Source organism: Symphalangus syndactylus, chromosome 18 (genome assembly GCF_028878055.3).
Source record: "Symphalangus syndactylus isolate Jambi chromosome 18, NHGRI_mSymSyn1-v2.1_pri, whole genome shotgun sequence".
In the NCBI taxonomy this organism is placed as follows: Eukaryota; Metazoa; Chordata; class Mammalia; order Primates; family Hylobatidae; genus Symphalangus; species Symphalangus syndactylus.
This window is the reverse complement of record NC_072440.2, coordinates 27,892,175-27,912,072: the sequence shown is the minus strand read 5'-3', so window position 1 is coordinate 27,912,072 and position 19,898 is coordinate 27,892,175. Positions and strand designations below refer to the sequence as shown.

The 19,898-nt window shown below is 37.1% G+C and overlaps 2 protein-coding genes across 9 annotated transcripts in view; one reads left to right on the top strand and one right to left on the bottom strand.

Moving 5' to 3' along the window:
- Positions 1–2,946: 2,946 nt before the first annotated feature.
- On the bottom strand, positions 2,947–16,297 carry ANKRA2 (ankyrin repeat family A member 2). 2 transcript variants are annotated; one of them, XM_055254433.2, is made up of 9 exons: positions 15,741–16,297; positions 13,224–13,616; positions 11,790–11,948; positions 8,224–8,289; positions 6,129–6,226; positions 5,497–5,622; positions 4,954–5,020; positions 4,017–4,097; positions 2,947–3,463 (listed from the first exon to the last, which is right to left on the bottom strand). In XM_055254433.2, exons 2-9 carry the CDS (start codon positions 13,510–13,512, stop codon positions 3,408–3,410), a joined length of 942 nt encoding a protein of 313 aa, XP_055110408.1. In that variant the 5' UTR covers positions 13,513–13,616; positions 15,741–16,297; the 3' UTR covers positions 2,947–3,407. The 2 variants fall into 2 exon arrangements, with proteins under 2 accessions (XP_055110408.1, XP_055110409.1); XM_055254434.2 differs by having other exon boundaries at positions 13,211–13,616; positions 15,741–16,019.
- Positions 16,290–19,898, top strand: part of UTP15 (UTP15 small subunit processome component) — a 30,736-nt gene continuing 27,127 nt past the window's right edge. For 3 of the 7 annotated variants that reach the window (XM_063623200.1, XM_063623199.1, XM_063623201.1), the window contains exons 1-4: positions 16,330–16,518; positions 17,852–18,024; positions 18,820–18,912; positions 19,005–19,189. In XM_063623200.1, coding sequence (XP_063479270.1) covers positions 17,935–18,024; positions 18,820–18,912; positions 19,005–19,189 — 368 coding nt within the window. In that variant the 5' untranslated portion in view covers positions 16,330–16,518; positions 17,852–17,934. Of the gene's footprint in view, positions 16,792–17,851; positions 18,025–18,819; positions 18,913–19,004; positions 19,190–19,898 lie in introns of all 7 variants that reach the window. The other 4 variants (XM_063623198.1, XM_055254428.2, XM_055254431.2 and 1 more) reach the window with 3 other exon arrangements.

Genomic DNA, 19,898 nt, shown 5'->3' with positions numbered 1-19,898 from the left:
TCACTCAACTTGGTTTAAAAACATAATACCTGATTGTAGGACTAATTTGGCTTTTATTTAGCCCATCTGCAGCTTTATCATTAAAAATCAGCTCCTGACATTAGCCCTTAGCTCAATATCTACAAATGAAATTTGGGAATTCTATGACAGTGATGTTAGCATATTTAAATGTAAAATGCAAAATGATTAATTTTTAAATATGCAAACTGCTTCATTTTCTCAATAATCAATTCATTCACAAATAAAAGATGGCAATAGAAAAGCAGAAAAATATGGATGTTTCTGAATGAGACAGAGACAATTATAAAAATTTCATATACTAATATCAAGACAAGACTGGGGCCAGCTTACACTGTAAGAAAAACTATTATTGTATATAATTGGACAGCAAAACCCAGTCCTGTCTAAAAGTAATGGATCAAACTGTCTTCTCAAGTCCTTCCTGGCCATATTTCTATGTGCTACAATGAAACATTTTTAATAAATGCAATCTATCATAGAACTACAAGTTTTTATATTCCTGAATAATGAACTTAACTTTATTATAGCAATGATTTAAATACATGTGCTGTAAAAAAGAGAAAACAGTTGTAAACACACTCTTAATTTTTTTCTTTACCTGCAAGATAATATTTTTAAAAGATTACACAACTTCTTGATTCTTTAAGAACTAAGAACCAAAGTATTGAACATAAGAAATAAATGTGCAACCTTCAACCTAGTAATCTGAATGTTGCCAAGAATTACCCAGCTTCTCAAATGCTCTTGGAGTCAGTTTTCATTTTATTGTTTTCCTCATTAATTAATGAGTTGAATAAAGTCCTTGTCATGTGTTTATGTGTATGAGAGTTATGTCTTGTGACCTTTTGGAAATTACACGTGATCATTTTTGAAGGTCATGTATTGAGATGTTTGAGAGGATTAGCCTGGCGGAGCCCAAGAAACTGATTTGCCTGCTCATCTTTTCTTGACCTCTGAAGTGAATCCTGGGTGGTGACAGAACTTGAACTTTCCGACTCTCTAGTTCTTTTGCCCTTTCTACTGATTTTATGTATTAATATTTGTTTTTATTTCTGGTTTGTACACCTTCAGTAACTTACTCCCTACTGGTAGCAACAAAACAATGATTGGGGACTTGCTTTTATGGTCTATTTGGTTATCTCAGTTGGATGAATAAGGGAGACCTGTTCTTTGTTGGGTGAGATTTGACAGAGAATTCAATTTATTAGTCTTTTTTGTTTCTGTTTCATTATTTTAATCTGTTTGTTTATAAGCAACCTTAAAGCAATCAAGAATTACATGCTATATTAGTCAGGCTTCTCCAGAGAGATAGAACCAGTGGGATACGTGGAAGGGCATTTGTTAGGAGGAAATTGCTCACACAATCACAGAGGTGGAGAAGTCCCACCGCATGCTGACTGTAAGCTGGAGAACCAGAGAAGCTGGCAGCGTGGCTCAGACCAAGTCTGAAGCCTCAGAACCAGGGAAGCCAACGGTGCAGCCCCCAGCCAGGCCTGAGAATTCTGAGATCTGTTGATTGTCAATCTTGAGTCACACTGGGGGTGAAATGGTTATGCTAGTGAATTCTGGCAAAGATTGTTTCGTTGCTCTTCAGTGGGGAAAGCACTTGCAAGCAATACTCAGAGTGATGTGCCCAAATGGATCACTGGATGTTGTTACTGTATAATCTGAACACGAACCAACACTTCATAGATAAGTACCATTAGCAAGAAAAGGAACCAAATGGAAGGGTAAATGGTTTTAGGTTAACCCACAAGAGTGCTAGAAAATCAATTTAAAGTATGTGTCTTACAGACAGTGGGTGAGACATTAGTACTATTTTCACATACTATTTATTTATTTATTTAGAGTCTCACTCTGTCACCCAGGCTGGAGCGCAGTGGTGCAATCTTGGCTCACTGCAATCTCTGGCTCCTGGGTTCAAGCAATTCTCCTGCCTCAACCTCCTGAGTAGCTGGGATTACAGGCATGTGCCACCATGCCCAGCTAAATGTTTTCTTTTTTAGTAGAGGTGGGGTTACACCATGTTGGCCAGGCTGGTCTCGAACACCTGACCTCAAGTGATCCCGCCTCAGCCTCCCAAAGTGTTAGGATTACAGGCGTGAGCCACTGCTCCCAGGCTCACATACTATTTAGATTGCGTTTGATGTAAACATCTATTGTTTTTCTTTCCCCCCCGCTTTTCCTTTAGGCAGCCTTTGCCTGACACATTCTCTGTGGTCTGGGGGCAATGCTGGATATTGTTAATCAGCCACCCCTTCTCCCCCAACTCAGCGGTACATTTATATGCCATGCTTAACAGAGTTCTGCCTCCTGGGAATGTAAATCTGAGCGGAATGACAAACAAGGGGTTTAAAGCTAAACATCATAGTAACAGCATCCGAAATGCCTGGCCATAGTTTCCTGACTGAGATCCTTAGTTGCCTTTCATTCCTTGGGACTGCCTGCTTCTTCAGCTTTCCCTTCCATTCTGTTGAGATTAGCTAGATCAAGTTTATGTGGCTTACAACCAAGTACCATAACTGACAAAACATCCTATTTTCCAGGTGAAGTGATTTAAGTCAAGTCCTACACTCAGTGGTCAAATCAACTTCTAACCCATGGCTCTTTCCTCATGGCTTCTGTGAAACACGGATTCATAGTGCTCCCTTTGTGCCATTACAGAATATCTTACTTGTACTGAAGAATTGGCTTCTCTTCACAGAGGTCTTTTCCTACTGAAAAACTTCCTTAAAAGAGAAAAACATTCTAAATATACTTCTAGAAATGACAATAAGTCTTTGTTGATTGACTTAGATTCAGTTTATTTTAATTACATATATTGTTTGATCTAATGAAGTGTTACAGCAGGACAGAAGGGTGAAATTAAAAATCTGAAAGAAATCTCTAATAATCTTCTATACTTAAAAAAAGTAGTATGCAAACTGACAGAAAAAGTATTTTATTTTTATAGTATCATTTTGTAAACAATCACACTGTGCACTTTTTAATTCAACAATAAGAACAATTTTTTTTTCTAGGGATTTATAGCAAACCCTATATAAAGTGAATGACTTAACACATAAGTGAAGATGACTAGGGTAGAATAATTTCTGAAAATGTCAAATTACAGCACTTGATACAAAGACCAATGATAACTATCTGTACCATAAAAATTTACATGCCATGAAACATTAATTTATAATTTTAAATATACAGTAAAACATAGTTATAAAAAGGGTATTAAATTTATTATAAACCAGTGAATTACTCAGAGAAATATTTATTAAAACCTACTAAAAACCAGTAAATATTGCAACTGAGGTAAAAATTTATAAGTAAACAAAACTATCATTTATAAGGACCAAGAAGTAAACAAAAGGGCAGACATTTTCTGATGACTGTGTCTACTCCTTGATATTTTGAAGCAGCTTCAACAAATGTGACTCAATAACCTGTTGAACTAGAACAGATAGGTAATCAAGATTACAGCACAGTGACTATAAAATTTCTTAAAAAACTATCAAATTTAACTTATCCCCAATATTTTCCTAAAATAAAGTTATTTCTAAGCAGGATACATGCATAGTCTGAGGGCAATAATACAATGCAATACTTTAAAAAACTTGAAACTTAGTCTGTCACTGAGTAACTGTCCAAGTTACTGGACGTTGTGTCTTGGTTTTTACATTTTTGAAACTGAAGGAGAGTCCAGAATACAAGGTTATCCTAAGGTTGCCCTATAAATAGTTTGCTATCAAAATATGAAATAAATCTTATAAACAGGTATGCACTTATCCTCCAGTAACTAATTATTTGGGTTGGTGAAAAGTATAGTAACAAACTCATTTCTAGACTTTATAGGAATTTGTGGACTTTTCCCAAAGTTCAAAGTGTATGTCAGGAGTTGGGATAACATGTTTTAGGATTACAGTGATAAAGATGGTTTGGAGTACCAGCTTATACTATTTACAGAGCTTTACTAAGATGAGACACAAGAGTTCTAACATACTTACCACTTCTATAGCCTAGGGCTACAGCTAGATCCATAGAATTATATCCAGAGTCAGTTTCAATTGTTGGATCAGCCCCACTTTCTATACCAAAATAGAAAAATCTACATAAATGAAATGAAAATGCAGATATATTTGTCTATTATTGGCTCACGTACAAATAGCTGGAGAGATTTTTCAGTTTGGAGAATGTTCTTAGGATAGTCTGACAAAGTACAGAGTGCATGGGGTACCTAGAATTTACTTTAGTGGATTGGAGGGAAGACACTTCAAACAAACAGCATCCTCTAGAGCAGCCGAAACTCATACACAATTAAAGATAAAGCTCATGCATAAAGACACTGTAGAAAGAAAACAATAGTGAATTCATTTTCTTTTCTTCTTCTTCTTCTTGTTTTTTTTTTTTTTTTTTGACACAGCCTTGCTCTGTGGCCTAGGCTGGAATGCAGAGGTGCAGTCTCAGCTCATTGCAACCTCTGCCCCTGGGGTTCAAGCGATTCTCCTGCCTTAGCATCCTGAGTAGCTCGGATTACAGGCGCCCACCTGCCTGACTAATTTTTGTATTTTTTGTAGAGATGGGGTTTCACCATGTTGGCCAGGCTGGTTTGAACTCCTGATCTCAAGTGATCCACCCACCTTGGCCTCCCAAAGTGCTGGGATTACAGGCTTGAGCCACTGTGCCTGGCCACATAGTGGATTCACATGTGACACCCCAGATGAAAGCAACAAGGATAAAAGGTCCAATTGCAGGTGTTGTATGTGATGGATTTGCTTCTCACATGGGCAACTTTACGGTGGCAGGTGCTCTAAGGGTGAAGAGCAGCAAGATTCATGTATTTAACAATAGTTAATGATTCTCCTGAGTAGTACCAGTGGAGGCCAGGTCGAAAAAATAAAATCAAGTCCTCACGTGGCATTTTCTAAATTTTCATCTGCTTACCTAAGAGCATCTTTACACATTTCACATGATTTCCATGTACAGCATAAAGCAGAGGTGTTCCTCCATTCTGCAAAACGAAAAGTTGATTCAGAGTTTTTCAGGGTGAGCAAGACTCAAGTAATTTAATGCTGCTGTGAGAAGTTTTACTAGAATTAGACATACAATCATTTAAAGTAATTTTAATATTTTGTGAAGGATACTTAAATCAGAACTAATAATTGAGCCTGTGATATTAACTTTTTCTTCTACGTATTTAGCTAATTAATTATTCTTCTCTGTTTATTCTTTTATTTATTTTTTAGAAACAGGGTCTCACTCTGTCACCCAGGCTGGAGTGCAGTGGTGCAATCATAGTTCACTGCAGCCTCAAACTTCTGGGCTCAAGCTATCCTCCCACTTCAGCCTCCCAAGTAGCTGGGACTACAGGTGTACACCACCATGCTCAGTCTATTTCTTCTTTAATAAAACTTACTGTATTTCTCCCAAACCAAATAAATTCTAAAACTTGTTAGAGTCATTTTAAATTTAGTATCACAAACTTACCCAATCATATTCATTTACATCAACTCCACAATCAAGCAGCATTTTGACAATATCTGTGTAGCCTTTACTACAGGCCAACGACAGTGCACTTTCTCGACCTTTTCCTAAAAGTTGGGGATCAGCACCCTGGTATGGGAAGTAGAGATAAAAGACTTCTCAATTAGTTTAAACAAGAATATTGTTATTCCTGTCAACAATAATTATAGTTCAACACTAGGCCTGGTAATGTTCTGGGCTTAATAAAGAAATAATGGAAACTTTTACTCATGGATGCTTTTATTGAGATTGCCTGGATGCCTTCCTTTCTCCGTCTTGTATCAATCCTAATTATCCTTTCACTCTGGAGTCATGTCACAGCTCCTCCATGAAGCCTTCTCCTTCAAAGCTGACAGTACTTCTGTTCCCGTGGGATGTAGAGGGGTCTGGGCATTAAATTATTTCTCACTGTTGCATGTATGGTTAGTCTTGCCTTCCCAACTAGATCCAAGTTCCACGAGAATATGAAAAGCATTAAACTTTTTTTGGTAGCCTCTACCATTATATCTAGCTGGCTGGATATATAAAAACTCTACTAAAGACTTAACTGAACTTAAGTAACTATACATATACATTTTCTGAGGCATTTTCCTTACATTCTGAAGTAGGAACTCTACCACAGCTATTTGCCCGTGTGCTGCAGCCCACATCAGAGGAGTAAATCCTTCTTCATCCGTGTGATTGATAACATTTTCTATTTAAAAGAAAAGCAATTTTTGTGATCTAATTTAACAACCACATCTTAATATCACTATGAAAAACTGGCATTCCGAAGAGTTGATTATAATACTCAATAAAGTTCACTTTGTGCTGACTTTTCGTTGGTGTCCTATTGCATGTTGTTGTAATTTGCAGTCTGAGTGTATTAAAATATGCCTCAATGTACATAGCCGGGTTCAGATAGCATATTACTTAAAGTATAAACTACCAGACATGACATAATGCCAGGTACAAGGCAGTCAAGAGAACACTGGTCTCAGAATCAGGAGACCACAGTTTGAATCCTGGCTCTGTCACTTTCCAGCCATGTGACCCTGGGCAAGACACTTAATTTCTTCAATATACAGAATTCCTTGCTTACCTCAATGTACAGTTGGGAGGATCATAATAAAAATGAGATTATATGATAGCCCTCAGCATTACAGACATATATAAACTTATTGAATCTTATTAAAGCTATCTTCTACTCCATAGCTAACATTGCTGCCTGTGAATTTCTCTCATTCTTGTGGTTTGCTAACATAATGTTATGTGGATGACAGATAATATAATGTGAATGAAGAATAGTCTGAATTACAGTACCATGCAATTCTACCTTGAACCCCATTTTCTTCCCTAGATTGTCTACTAGTTTTTAAGTCCATAGCTTTTTCCCTAAATTTATTTAGTAGATTGAAGAAGCCTCCAAATATTCATAAACAAACAGAAATATAAGATTAAGTCTTTCTTATAAAAATGACATGATTAAGCAAAATAAAACTCTTTGATCAGACTCCCTATATTCAATGAACAGTTTTGGGACAACTGACTAACTTTTTAAAGCATGAAAATAAAAATACAGCTCATTCTTTACTTCATTACAACAAAATATATTCCATATGAGTTAAATATTGAAATGTAAAAAAGAAACCCCAGAAGTTCTAGAATAAGGAATGAGTGAATTTATTTATAATCTTGAAATGGGGAATCCTTTCTAAGCAAGATATAAAATCCACGAGTCACAAAGAAGAAAATAAATTTATGACTTAGAAATGTTATGCTTTCAAAACTTCATAAAGGAAGTCAAAGGAAAAATGACAAGCTGGGGAACAATATATGCAACATAAACAACAACAAAAACAGCTAATTTCCTTAATTTAGAGTTTACATACCAATATATAGCAGGCAGTTCACAAAAATTCCAGTAGACCATAACTTAAAAAATGTAAATGAAACTACTCTGAGATGCCATTTTTCACACGTCAGATTAGCAAAATTTGGAGTCTGCTAATATCCTGTATCAGTGAGGGCATGGGGAAACAGAAACTCTAGCTCTTCTGTGAGGACACACATTTGGTCATATATATATAGATGTATATATATAAAATATGTATTTACATATATTAAAAAATACACACACACACACACATATATATATATATACCCTTTGACCCAGCAAATCTACTTGTGGGAATCTGCCCTATAGATATACTTTAAGTATAAACTTAAAACTTAAGGGGGGCAGTTAAAAAAAATAACATAGAACATGTACATGCAATACAATGCACACTTATGGAACTATGAAAAGAATAAAATAGGTCTTTAATATGTGCTTATATGGAAAGCTCTCCACAGTATTCAGTGTAAAACAGTGCAATGTAGTGTATATTTTCCCTTTTGTGTAAATAACAAGCACATATATATTCTCACACATAACCCAAAACATAAATAGAAATGTTTTCCATAAAAATTTTCTGAAAATGTAAGAAACTTATAATGTTTCCTTTTGGGGAAAAAGCAATGGTGGTAAAGGAACTTTTACACTTTATGTTCCTTTTTTTTTTTTTTTTTTACTATCCATTGGGTTATCTGCCTGGTGAGTTTATGTAACTATTTGTTTTTGTCTTTATACTTTCTTATATTAAAATAAAACAATAACAAATCTAATAAATCCTATTGAATTTGTTTAAATATTTTTAAATAGGCTATTACCTTGTTCAATACGAGTAGCCAGATAGAGCATCTCTCCCTGAGCAGCCAACTGGTGAACAGACAAAGCTGAAAGAGTATCATAAAATGCTTCATGCATTATCTATAGGGTACACTTGCATCATCCCACGGTTCATGTTTGTGTCACCAATTTCCTTTTCCAAAACAAAAACTATAATTTTATTATTTTAAAAATATAACTTAAAATGTATCCTAAAATTAAGGCTGGGCGTGGTGGCTCATGCCTGTAATCCTAGCACTTTGGGAGGCAGAGGCAGGTGGATCACTTGAGGCCAGGAGTTCAAGACCATCCTGGCCAACGTGGCAAAACCCTGTCTCTACAAAAAATACAAAAATTAGCTGGGCGTGGTGGCATGCACCTGTAATCCCAGCTACTTGGGAGGCTGATGCTGGGGAATCACTTGAATCAGGGAGGCAGAGGTTGCAGTGAACTGAGATTGTGCCACTGCACTCCAGTCTGGGCGACAGAAAAAAAAAAAGTACCCTAAAATTACAAATACTCATTCTATATTTGAGAATTGATTCATATTCATTTAAGGTAATTCTGATATCTACAATTTTATTTTTATGAGACAGGGTTTCGTCATGTTGCTCTGGCTGGCCTTGAACTCCAGGGCTCAAGCAGATCCTCCCACCTTGACCTCCCACAGTGCTGGGATTACAGGCATGAGCCACCATGCCTCGGCCTTTTTTTAAAATCTACAAATTGTTATTATCAATGAAATCTATTCTAAAGAAATGGCTTAGATATTTAATTTTTAAAATGCTATTTCTGCATCCAAACTTATGAGGAAGATGGGTCTTAAAGACACGAAGACACTCTTTTGTCTTTTTATTGACTGACCCCATTGTGGTCTTAAATATTTTTATTTCAAGACTCTATGAGGTTTTCTTTTTACAAGGAATGAGGTCATAAATAAAAAACTGGCCTTGAGAGTAAATTTATTTATTTATTTATTTTGAGACGGGGTCTCACTTTATCACCCAGGCTTGAGTGCAGTGGTGTGGTCTCAGCTCACTGCAGCCTCAACCTCCTGGGCTCAAGTGATCCTCCTGCCTCAGCCCCCCAAATAGCTGGAACTATACAGGTGGGTGCCACCACGTCCGGATAATTTTCATATTTTTTGTAGAGACAGGGTTTTGCCATGTTGCCCAGGTCTTTAACTCCTGAGCTCAAGTGATCCGCCAGCCTCAGCCTCCCAAAGTGCTAGGATTATAGGCATGAGCCACTGTGCCTGGCCTGAGAATAAATTCTTGAGTGTAGGCCTAGCTGTGGCTAATTAGCTGTGTGATGCTGGATAACTTGAAACATTTTTGTCTGTAACGTGAGATGTAAATCAAATGATCTTAGGTATTTGTTTCTAGCTCAAAAATTCTATGGTGGATTATTTTAAGACAACTTCTTTAAAGACAATGCCAAATAGGGAGAGTTCTCCTTAAAAATTAGTAGCATTTGATCATTGACTTCAGTGATATGATTGGATGGCCTTACTACAGAAGGAAAAGCAATTGGTGTCCTACGCAAATTTATATCAGTAAACCAGAAATGGCCAACAGGTGGGGTGAGAGTCCTACAGGAAGATTCTTCCTAGCTCAATTGGTACAGTATGTGACTCAGAAATCAGGAGGGATTTAGTGTTTCCAAAGAAAAAACATATTTTGTCATGCTTTAGAATATAGATATATTTATATTACATTCTCAAATACAGTAACTAACATAAATACACTTAAATACTAACACAAACACAGTTCCTGTTTTTCTTTTTTTAACATATACTATATAGAATATTTTTGTAGTTTAAATAGAAAAACTTTACTTCCTCTAGAATGATTCTACATTTAAAAAATTGTGGATTCAAGGTATTAAAAGAGGTGGTTTCATATTCATATTATATTCAAATTCAAAATTACAGTGCAAATCACTCAGCTTTTACTACAAAATTATTTATTGATCAGTGATCTGGTTTATAAGTAAAATGTGAAGACTTGAACTCCAAGAACATGAAAATACTGACAGTGTCTTAATTTCAAAGGGCTCAGAATTATTATTTTTAATCTCTATTATTCATTAACTCACTATTTTTACAGTAAAACTTTTATGTTTTCATAATTAATATTTTAATCTGTATTTGCTCTCAACAGAGAAATATAACACATGAACTATCTATTTATTATTGATTGATTGGAATCAGGGTCTCACTCTGTTGCTCAGGCTGGGGTACAGTGGCATGATCACAGCTCACTGCAGCCTTGACCTCCTGGGCTCAAGTGATCCTCCTGCTTTATTTAGCCTCTTGAGTATGTGGGACTACAGGTGTTTGCCACCACACCTAGCTAATTAAAAAACTTTTTTTTGGTACAGATGGGATCTTGTTATGTTGCTCAGACTGGTCTTGAACTCCTGAACTCAAGTAATCCTCCTACCTCAGCATCCCAAAGTGCTGGGATTACAGGTGTGACCTGCTGTGTCTAGCCCCACATGAAATATTTAAAAATGCAATAATACATGAAAAAGTTTTCAACTGCTAAAACTACTAGGACATCACTTAAGCTTTCAAAAAACTTAAGTATAATGCATGTATTTATTTTTAGTTGACAAATAATAATTGTGTATATCTATGGAGTACAAAGGGGTATTTTAATATATGTTTACATTGTGGAATGATTAAAGCCAATTAACAAATCTATCACCTCACATACTTATTTTTTGTAGTGTAAACATTTAAAATTTACTCTTTTGGCAATTTTGAAAAATACAATGCATTATTATTGTTTATTTTTATTTTTTTGAGACAGGGTCTCACTCTGTCACCCAGGCTGGAGTGCAATGGTGCAATCTCAGCTCATTGCAACCTGCTCCTCCCAGATTCAAGTGACCCTCTCACCTCAGCCTCCCAAGTAGCTGGGAACACAGGCATGCACCACCACGCCTGGCTATTTTTTGAAATTTTTTAAATTTTTTATTTTTTGCATTTTTAGTAGAGACATAGAGTCTTGCTATGTTGCCCTGGCCAGTCTCGAATTCCTGAGCTCAAGCGACGCACCAGCCTCGGCCTCCCAAAGTGTTGGGATTACAGGCGTGAGCCACCATGCCCAGCCTTCAGTGCATTATATTAATTATAGTCACCATTGTGTACAATAGGTCATTAAGTAGTCCTCCTGTCTAGCTAAAACTTTGTATCCTTTGATCAGTATCTCCACCCTTTCAGCATCTACTCCCCTCTCCCAGCCTCTGGTAAACACCCGTCTACTGTGTACTTCCACTGAGTTCTACTGTTACAGATGTCCCATATAGTGAGATCGTGTGGTATTTGTCTTTCTATGCCTGACTTATTTCACTTAGCATAATGTCCTCCAGGTTCATCCATGTGTCGCCAAGTGACAATTTCCTTCTTTTTTCAGGTTGAATAGTATTCCATTGTGTAGTATAACACATTTTCTTTATCCAGAAAATATGCATTTAATGAAAATAATGTTTTAAAGTCAAACTCTTGAAAGTATTACATTAAGAATAAGAATATAGTAATACATCTGTGGCAAATACTTACAATTTGCTAACAGAGGTGTGGTAGAGACCTCATTTCCTCTGTGTTTGTTGGTTAAAGTAGTTGACTGTTTTATGGGTGAGAAATGCTTTGTTGTAGACGGGGTGTAGACATGCCTTACTTGAATTCCCGGAGAAGGAGATGTATGGATATTGCATTCGGCTAAGTAAAAAACAAATGTAAACACATTAAAAGCATTTCAGTAAGAGTTCTATGTCAATGTCTACATTTAAAAAGAAATACATGAGGTATAATAGCTTCAATTAAACTATTTATCAAGTGATACTAAATTGTTTTTATCATAGAAAGTCCATACTTCCTTGTTTGCATAATGGTTAAAAAAAAAAAAGTCTAGGCTGGGCATGGTGCTCACGCCTGTAACCCCAGCACTTTAGGTCAGGAGTTCAAGACCAGCCTGGCCAACATGGTGAAACCCCATCTGTACTAAAAATACAAAAAATTAGCCGGGCACAGTGGCGCACGCCTGTAATCCCAGCTGCTCAGGAGGCTGAGGTAGGAGAATTGCTTGAACCTAGAAGGCGGAGGTTGCAGTGAGCCAAGATCTCGCCACTGTACTCCAGCCTGGGTGACAGAGAGATGCTCTGGCTCAAAAAAAAAAAAAAGAGTCTGTATAACCATAGTGAAAGTTGTGGAAAAAATATATTAATCTTGAGTGATGTTATCCTAAGAGAATAGTTTTATTATTCAGGGTATCATTATAAAAGCAAATCTAGAGCATGATGACAGACTTCACTCCATTAAAGCATAGAAAGTGAATGCACATTAAATATTCATAGAACAGGAATATTCAGGAATGGATATTATGCTAATTCATTTCTAAAAGGAACACGATTTTTTTTTCTTATGATTTTATTTTTTGAGACAGAGTCTCACTCTGTCACCCAGGCTGGAGTGCAGTAGCACAGTCTTAGCTCACTGCAACCACAGCCTCTCTGGTTCAAGCAATTCTTGTGCCTCAGCCTCCCGAGTAGCTGGGATTACAGGCGTATGCCACCATGCCCGGCTAATTTTTGTATTTTTAGTAGAGATGAGGTTTCATCATGTTGGCCAGGCTGGTCTTGAACTCCTGACCTCAAATGATCCGTCCACCTCGGCCTCCCAAAGTGCTGGGATTATGGGCATGAGCCACCGTGCCCGGCCCTAAGATTTTAAAAGGAATAACAGGGAACTTCATTAGGGAATTTGTAAACAAATATTAAACAAGAAGTTTTTTAAAAAATCAACATGTACTTCCTTTAAATTAGATATTATATAATCTGAAATTATTTTAATTTTGGTTTCTGTGAGATTCCAGAAAATCATATTAAAAAGTGACTTCTAAACTGTCTTCCCAAACTCAAAATCTCATGATTGGGAAAATAATCCAAATATACAAAAACAAAAACAAATGCATATATTTATACCATAACTTTCAACCTTTAAATAGGACAGATGCCACCTCCAGGTCAGAGTTAACCTGATCTTGAATATTTTTACTATCTTCTTCATTTAAGGACTTCACAAATCGAGAACACACATTCATATCAAATCGGTTAGGCAATATGAATTTCATTCCCATGGCAACACCCTGAGCTGACCCTTCTTCTGAATTTGGGTCCAGTGGATGTTCTATTTTAATGTCTGGCATGCCAGTTAGGCTGTAAGTGCTGGGACACTCCTCCACTATAAGCTGGGCTCCAATATCCAGATTTGTTGATGTAGCCATGATTTCAACTGTAGTTTCAATAATTAAAATATTTCTTCATGATTTCCTCTTGGTTTTGTAAGAGCAGTATCCAGTGTATTCTTGGAATCTGGATATTTAAAAATCTGAAAGAAAAAAATTAGAAAACTAAAAGTATTCTATCAAGTTAGGTAAAAATACACAAAATAATCATTTTCAATCAGGTATTGAAACAATGCTCTTGAAAGCACCTATACATAATAGAAAGAATATAATGTTCAGAGGTAGAGAAACCTGGGTATGAATCCAAACTTTGCCATTAATTAGCTGTGTGACCTGCAGAAGTTACTCAAACCCTCTTCCGTGTCATTTATAAAATAGGGATATCACCATTAACCATATAGGGTTCTGGTAAAGACCAAATGAAATACTGTACAGTGACATTCTCACCTCCATCATTAAATTCCAATACATTTTAGTTACTGTTTCTCCCATTTCCTATACCTGAATATCGCCAAATGGATAAAAGATCAGGCTCACAATGAAAATAAACTTTAACCTCTTACCTAAGGTTAGTTCTTTAATATACCATGTTTATATAGGTGGCCCTTAGTTTGAATTTAAGAAATGATAATTCATGTTGTATCCAAGTTTATTGGCATTGTTATCTATAACACCTGTGATTCCTAGACCATGAAAGGCTTTACAAAGCTTTGGTTTTGATAAACTGAAGATACATTTATCAATTTTTGTTCAGATTAAGCATTAGCAACTTAATGTAGGTTTTCATGAAAAATAAAGTAGGTAGATTATGGATTGGCTTTCCAAGATGCATAATTGTCTTAGATACATTATCATTTGGGACAGGAAGGAAATTAATAACATCCAGTTAATTTTTTCATGTTAGGGTTAATTGCCTCTTAGAAATTTTGAGAGGGGGCAGGGTGTTTCAAAATTGGAATTGGAATTAAAAGAAAAATGCATTAGGATCGCCAAACTATACACGTACAGATAACCACCTTCTACAATTTTAAAAACATTTTCAAAGATTAATCCTTATAACGATCCTTTGAGTAGGCAGGTCAGGTAATCATATGTCCACCTAGGAGGGGAAAAAAAGGAAGCTCATGAATTATGAGGGCTTACTCAGCTCTTCTGACCCCATCACTCTGACCACTAAAATGAGGCAGCACTAAACAAAGCCAAAACCTCCACGGAAGAGTTGAATAAATAACACATAGTATAGTAAGGAAAAAAAAAAAGCAGGAAGTAAGAAGGTTAATACATTTGGGCAAAAAGAAGGAAACCAGAAAAGAAAATTAGTTCAGTGATTCAAAGGGAGATGGATGTGCAACGCATTAGTCCATGCGTCTTAAAAGGGACTGGACAATATGAACTGTGTTTCCTGAGGGAAGAACCATCTCCCCCTTTCTCCTATCCAGCGGCTGGCTAAGTGCAACTCCCCTAAGCTCTCTGAGCACCCTGCATATATCTGTATTTTAGCATTTACCATTCTCTTGACAATTTCCATTTAAATAACAGCTAAATTGAAAACTCCCCTGGGACGGGGACCACTCTTACTAATTTTTGCACACAGAACAGTACTTGGTCCTACCAGGTGCTCCATAAATGTTTTCTGATCTTAACTTTAACAATTTTTTCCATATTCTTTTCTATTTCTAACATTTGCTGATTAGACCTGGCTTTCCACTCCCAACATCGCTACTAACTAGCTGGGCAATCCTGGACAAATAAATAATACAAGTTTTCTGAAATTCATCTATTATAAAAAGGTGTTGAAATAGGCCTTTCTAATATTCTTTCCAGCTCTAAACAGCTTCCATGTTACAAATCAGGGTTTATAGATGGAATTACAGGTCTTCGAGAGGAGAATAGCAAATGTGCTTAGGGGAAGGGGGTGGGTGGAAAATGAACGCTTATCTTGGCACAGCAGTCTAACGAGAGGAGAAGCAAAGTTGATTAGTAGGCCAAAATTTTGAAGAACAGAAGAGGGAGGCGGGGGTGAGGGCAGTGGGGTAACAGGACTTAGAAGAGGTGGTGGTGAGAAAAAGGGGGTAAGGCAATCGATAGCTAGGTTCACCTCGATCTGTCAGAGCCCAGGGATGAAGGGATAGAGACTCTTAAGGAGATAAAGTGAGCAGCTATGCTAGTTCCTGTGGATGTTAATAACAGGAGCCCCTCGTTTCTTCCTGATCCTGGAATTATTCTACAAGGAGAGGAAGGTGCTATGAAAATAAATGATGCCTCACAGGCGACAGGTGTCCCAGCGTCCCGAGACAGGAGCCCGCTGGAGGGGAGACTCTTGTAGGAAAGAAAGTCCGTTCTGTCGCCACAGGCCAGTTGTGCCCGAAAAGTCCCAGGATGAAACTCTCATTCATCCGCGGCGAGCGGGTCCCGGGCACAGGGACTGGAGGCCGACCCGGTGAGAGTGCAGGGTCTCGCGACCACCGACGACAGCACACAGCGAGTCAGGCCTTCCCATCTGAGGCCAGCTTCAGTACAGGCCTCCAAGCCCGGGCTTGTTTTGGCCGCGACGTCACTTCCGATTTCTTCTTTCACCTTCTGGCTAAAAAACGTTCCGCAGCAGTGCAGCTGAAACTTACAGGTTTTCTTTTTTGTGTCTTTCTCTCCTTTATTTATTAATTTTTTTTTTTTTTTTTTTGCCGCCTTTACGCTCCGAGGCCCATCCTGCCGGAGTGCTACACAGACAGGGTCATTTCAGTTAATGGTTCTGGGTCACAAGAGCAGAAGAAGCCCCAATTTCGCCCTCTGGTCACGCCTCCTACTCCAGATCGCCCCGCCCACCTGACCCGCCTCTGCGCCGCCGGGATGCGTGAGTCTCATGAGCGTGCGCTGGTACGACATCTTCGCGCGACGTTCGGTTTGCTGTGTGCGTCGCCGGCTCTTTGAGGGTCCATGTGATTTTTACGCCAGTGCTGCTGAACTGTGCAGGATAGGGAGCTGGCAAGTCCGATTAATTGTCTTTGGGTCGAGGTGTCTCGTCGGACCCTTTGGGGCTCAGTGGAGGTAGGTGAAGGCGGCTCCCATTGAGGGAAGCCCACACTCACACCCGGCCTTCCTTTGTTATCTGGCATGCTCTTCTGGGGCTTCCCAGGCTGTATAGGAGAGTGGCTAAATTCTTTAACCGGCGCAAGTTCCCCTCAATTAAGCTTCGACCTAGATTCTTCTCTGCGATTACACCCTCTCCTGTCCGCCATTGTTAGTTCCCGGAGTAATCAGCAACTCTCCAAGGCAGTAGACACATTTCCATCTTTGCCTTTGCTTACGAGGCTCCCTCAGGTGAAGTGAACGTAATGGAGTTTTAAAAGATTTGGGAGATAAAATCAGCAGATCTTGTTAACTATTTGAATGTTAGGAGTGAGGAAGAAGGACACTTCAAGGCTGAGTCTAGGTTAATATCTGGTGCCAGTCATCAGCCAAAATGGAGTATATTGGAGTAAGCGAGGGCACAGACCATGTCTTTATTTCATTACCATTATATCCCCAGTGCCTAGAGCAGTGTCCTGCACATTGGTAGGTACTTTAATGAACAGAATAGTGTTCCCCCTTTAATCATTGGTCATTGTATTTCGTTAAAGCACCTTTTAAATATATGTTACACCTATTTATCGTGGTGTTACTGATGTAAAGTTTTCAGGCTTTTTGGAATAGATGATGAGCAGCACCTCTGGAATCATTTACCTGATAACATTGAATCTCTTTTGCAATTGAATCGTTCTGGAAAAATGTTTTGGCTTGATTGCATGTTATTTAAAAGTTTTATCCTATTCTGCCACTTTAGTGTTGAATTTAATTTCAGGATTGCTTTATTACAGTTTTCTTTCCTACTGTTTAAACCCTTTAAAGTAAATTTAATTTTAAGCTTCTACATTAGAATATTAGCTTTGTGTTTCTTACTTCTTGGCATTTTTAGGCTTTCAGGAAATCAAGTCCGTAACTATAATTGTTATAGATTAAATGTCATCTTAAACTTGGTTTCAGGAAACTTGTATTTGCGGTTTCACCTTAATATTTCCTGTTGCCAAAAAATGGACACTCAAAGCCAGCATGATCCTTTTTGGTTTGGCTACTGTAAGGCTGTGCTAGATTTATTCCCAAGTGTTGTAAAATGGTTGGCTAGGTGTGAGAACCTTTGTGTACAGCTGAATAGATGGTGCAATATGATAGCCCTTACTTTAATTATTCCTGCTTCCTATAGATTGCCTTTTCTGGGTTACAATTGAATGGCTTATTGGTCTCTAATCTATATACTTCCACACAGACTTTTTAAAGAAAGCAGAGTGAAAATCAACTATATGTGCAAGTTTATAATATGTATATAAAATATTTTATTTTTCAGAATTAAGGCAAAGTCACTGTAATTATTTCTAATACCAATTCCAAAATAGTGACTCTTGGACAGTAGCGCAATTATATGGAATTATGGCTGGTTATAAGCCTGTAGCTATTCAGACATATCCTATACTTGGTGAAAAAATCACCCAAGATACACTGTACTGGAACAACTATAAGGTGAGTGTGGGACATAGGGAGGAGGGATTTGTGTTAATGCCAATTTCTCTAGTGTATGTTATACTCTGGATGCTCTAACAGAGAATTAACTAAAAACAATCTATCAGCAACTTATAGTTTGGGCAGATAATTTGATATCTATTTTTTCTTGGAATTTTATGTAAAAGTCCATACTGCTTAGTCAGATTAACCATACAAATGCCTAGCACAGAACAGATGATCAATCAATGACAAATGAATTAAATTTTAAAATTTGAATCTCATATGTGTAAAGATGTTTATTGAAGTATTGCTTGTAATAGTAGAAATCTTGAAAAACCTATGTCTATTAGTAGTGGACTGGTATAGTAAATTACAGTGTGCCCTTATAATGGATGGTAAGTCTCTTGCTCCTATGAAAGCTAATATATGTTACTAAGTGGAAAGAAGCAAGATGTGGAACAGCCTACATGGTATGATTATCTTTTGGTTATTTTAAAAGTACAAGTACATGGTTATTGTATGCTGGTATAGATATGATAACTTTTTTTTTTTCTGGTAGAAATCACAGTAAACTCAATAGCTGAAGAGACAGAGTGGGGTGTGTGTTTCTAACCATATGTTCATTTCAGTGGCAACAAGAAGAGTCTGGGTGATGAGATATGGACCTTTTTTGCTTTCTTTGTAATTTTATGTTAAATACAACTTAAGAAATGTTACTAAGAACAAAGAGAAATGGTCTGTAAGAAATTATGTAATGCATAAATAGGTCTTACCAGTGGTGACTCTGTTAACATGCTATTATTTTTTATTAAGACCCCTGTTCAGATTAAGGAATTTGGTGCAGTTTCAAAAGTAGACTTTTCTTCTCAGCCTCCATATAATTATGCTGTCACAGCTTCCTCAAGAGTAAGTATAATATTAAATTTCTTTATTTTTCTTTTGTATAGTTTACTACTGATCTTGAGCCATCTGGTGAAATACTGTTTTTCATCTTGTAGATTCACATTTATGGCCGATACTCCCAAGAACCTATAAAAACCTTTTCTCGATTTAAAGACACAGCATACTGTGCTACTTTTCGACAAGATGGTAGATTGCTTGTGGCTGGCAGTGAAGACGGTGGAGTTCAACTTTTTGATATAAGTGGGAGGGCTCCCCTCAGGCAGTTTGAAGGCCATACAAAGTAAGAGTTGGTTTCTGTGTGTTCTGGTTTTATTTTGTTGTAAGCTCTTTTTTTCTCTGGACTTTGATTAAAAAGATAGAGATCAGTTTTATGGAGATTATTTGCCTATAGGTACTATATTTCCTGATTGTTCTAAGAGTGCTTAACTTGGGTTCCGTGGTCCAGTTTCATGGGGCTTATGAATTCCCTAGAATTGTATGTGATATTTTAGAAAATACACGTTTATCTAGGGAGCTATTCTGTAGCTTTTGGTTAACTTTAGCGGGGTCTGTGGCCCAGCTGAGATTATGAATTACTGATCTAAAGACAACCTTACAGCTAGTAATGAGAGCTCTATAGGCCTGTACTGTCTTAGAGGCTCTTACGTTGAAGTCAAGTTGGAAGGTAGATTTTCTTCTTGGATTTATAGTATTTTGCCCCTTAATAAATTAAGTGGCCATCACAATTTTATATTATAACTTTGTTTGCCAATGTCCTTGCTGAAATTTGTTAAAATTTAACAGAAATTTATGTAACATGATTCTATTTAGTGGTAAATCTTTTTAGAGTTTTTTAAAGAACTTTCTGAAATTTTAAAAATTAAAGTGCCTTTGCTCCCGTATTCAGCAGCTAAGTGGAATTGTTTACATATTAGAAAATATAATTTTAAGGCTATCCTTTAATTTTTTTAACTTTACAATATAGGAGTATTTACATTTCTTAATTGGCT